The sequence below is a fragment of the Chanos chanos genome, chromosome 6 (genome assembly GCF_902362185.1).
Source record: "Chanos chanos chromosome 6, fChaCha1.1, whole genome shotgun sequence".
Lineage (NCBI taxonomy): Eukaryota > Metazoa > Chordata > Actinopteri > Gonorynchiformes > Chanidae > Chanos > Chanos chanos.
The window spans coordinates 5,125,047-5,127,546 of NC_044500.1; the positions used below are offsets into that span (position 1 = coordinate 5,125,047).

General features: G+C 44.6%; 1 protein-coding gene across 1 annotated transcript in view; it reads left to right on the plus strand.

The window, feature by feature from the left end:
- inppl1a (inositol polyphosphate phosphatase-like 1a) overlaps positions 1-2,500 on the plus strand; it is a 29,980-nt gene that overhangs the window by 24,241 nt on the left and 3,239 nt on the right. Inside the window, exons 18-23 of the mRNA XM_030778752.1 lie at positions 1-21; positions 278-367; positions 743-856; positions 1,502-1,678; positions 2,085-2,240; positions 2,370-2,442. The exon at positions 1-21 is cut by the window's left edge and continues 61 nt beyond it. Coding sequence (XP_030634612.1) covers positions 1-21; positions 278-367; positions 743-856; positions 1,502-1,678; positions 2,085-2,240; positions 2,370-2,442 — 631 coding nt within the window. The remainder of the gene's footprint in view (positions 22-277; positions 368-742; positions 857-1,501; positions 1,679-2,084; positions 2,241-2,369; positions 2,443-2,500) is intronic.

The window sequence follows — 2,500 nt, forward strand, 5'->3', positions numbered from 1 at the left end:
ACATTGTCTGCAACTCCTACGGTACAGCATCACCATGGCAACCACCATCCAGCTATCAGCAGATTGATCATTTCAATCTCCCAAATGCTTTTAGTTTTAATATTTTCACAGTTTCCCCCCCCCCCTCTAATTTCATTTTTGAAGCTCGTTTAGTTTTGCTCTTGAAACGTGTTAGAGGCTTTTAGAAATGAAATATGAAAAATTGGGATATGACATCTGGATATGAGAATTCCATGGATGATTAATAAAAGTTGGTGAATATGTCCTTGTTCCTCAGGCTGTACAGATGACATTGTCACCAGTGACCACTCCCCCGTGTTCGCCACGTTTGAAGTGGGTGTGACGTCGCAGTTTGTGTCAAAGAAAGGTACAGTCCTCGATGTCTGTGACTTAGTTTTAATATTCCATTTGTTATTTTTAGTTCTTCATTTAACTGCTGCTTCAGTAGAAGGACAAAAAGCCCCCCCCCCCACCCTCCCTCGCCTAACAGTGTCATGTATTACCTTATGAATCTGTCCTTCTGTTCCTCATCCATGCTCTCTCATGGTCAGACATTTCCTCATAAACCAGTTTACCACAGTAGTGGGTGGACTGGAACAGGTTCGAAAGTGAGACTCATTAAAAATAATTTCTCTCTCTCTCTCTCTCTCTCTCTCTCTCTGTATCTCTCTCTCTCTCTCTCTCTCTCTCTCTCTGTATCTCTCTCTCTCTCGCTCTCTCTCTCTCTCTCTCTCTCGCCCAGGCTTGCCTAAGTCGTCAGAGCAAGCTTACATAGAATTTGAGAACATTGAAGCCATTGTGAAAACGGCCAGCAGGACCAAGTTCTTCATCGAGTTCTACTCCACCTGCCTGGAGGGTACAGCTCGGCTCCATGTGCTCACGGAAAAATCCATTCATTAAGCAGAATAGCAGGATGAGAGGCTGAAAAGCCACATAGTGGATCCACCAGCTGTTTCTTTTTTCCACATTATGTTTATTAGCAGACTGTGGCATTCACTGTAGTGTGACAGTGTGAAAGCAGGCGCCTCACAAATGCACGTAAATAAAGTCAATTAGAAAAAGTGAATATCATTAAATAAATCATATGGATATCGGAGGAGATGTTTTTACAACAAAATGAGAACATTTCTGTGACAGATTCGTTTAACTGCGTCTATTTTATTGGCAACAAGCGAGAAATTTCATATATGTTCCCCATTATAGTTTGAAGACACTTCTGAGTCAAGTTTGCCATAAAAACATGAGTTTCTCCAGAGAGGCGGAAAAACACTTATATGTTTGAAATCACGGTGATGAAGCAGTTAATTGGTAATACTCAGTAAACACAGCATTATTGTGCGTGTGCGTGTGCGTGTGTGTGCGTGTGCGTGTGCGTGTGTGTGTGTGCGCGCGTGTGCTTGCGTGTGCGTGTGTGTGGACACGTGAGTAGAGTGTGTGGATATGCGTGTATTTTGCGCGTGCTGAAATTCTCTCGTCGTCTGCCGTTTTTTTGCCCCCTCAGAGTTTAAGAAGAGTTATGAGAATGACAGCCAGAGCTCTGACAATATAAACTTCCTCAGACTGGGCTGGTCGTCTAAACAGCTGACCACCCTCAAACCCATCCTGTCAGACATCGAGTATCTGCAAGACCAGCATCTACTGCTCACCGTCAAGTCGCTGGACGGATACGAGTCCTACGGTAAGGACCTCTCTGGCTGCGTATGCGTGCGTGCGTGCGTGCGTGTGTGTGTGTGTGTGTGTGTGTGTGAGCAAATAGGGCAGGAAGAGAGGGTCAGATGGTGAGATAAAGAGAGAGTTTAATCATGCGTGAATGTAAAAGGGGAAGTGAAGAGAGATGTTTGTCGCGTTGCGGTGTGTGTGTGTGTGTGTGTATTTGCGCATAAATCCGCTATAAGAGTTTGTGTTGATTGAGATTTATATGTGTGTGTGTGGATAATAGATAGTGAAAGGTGCGATGTGGTTGACTCAAGATGTGTGTGTATGACTATAGCCTTTATCTGAGTGGAGAGAACGTGCTGACTGACATTTTCGCGTGTCTGTGTGTGTGTGTGTGTGTGTGTGTGTGTGTGTGTGTGTGTGTGTAGGAGAGTGTGTCTTGGCTCTGAAGTCCATGATTGGCAGTACAGCGCAGCAGTTTCATACGTACCTGTCCCACCGCGGAGAAGAGACTGGAAACATCCGCGGATCCATGAAAGTCCGAGTGCCCTCTGAGAGAATGGGCACCAGGGAGAGACTATACGGTAATGTGTGTGTGTGTGTGTGTGTTTATCGGTGTGTCTTTGTGTATCCATGTCTGAGAGTGTATGAAATGTTTTGTGGTGATTTGACTGATTAATTTGCGGGGTTTATTATTTTTTTTTTTCCCTCAGAATGGATCAGTGTGGATAAGGATGAGACTAGCAAAGCAACGCTGCCCTCTAGAGTCGGACACGATTATGTCAAGTGAGAGCCATATACGCGCAAATGCTCAAACATAAAATCGCTCACACACGATTTAAGC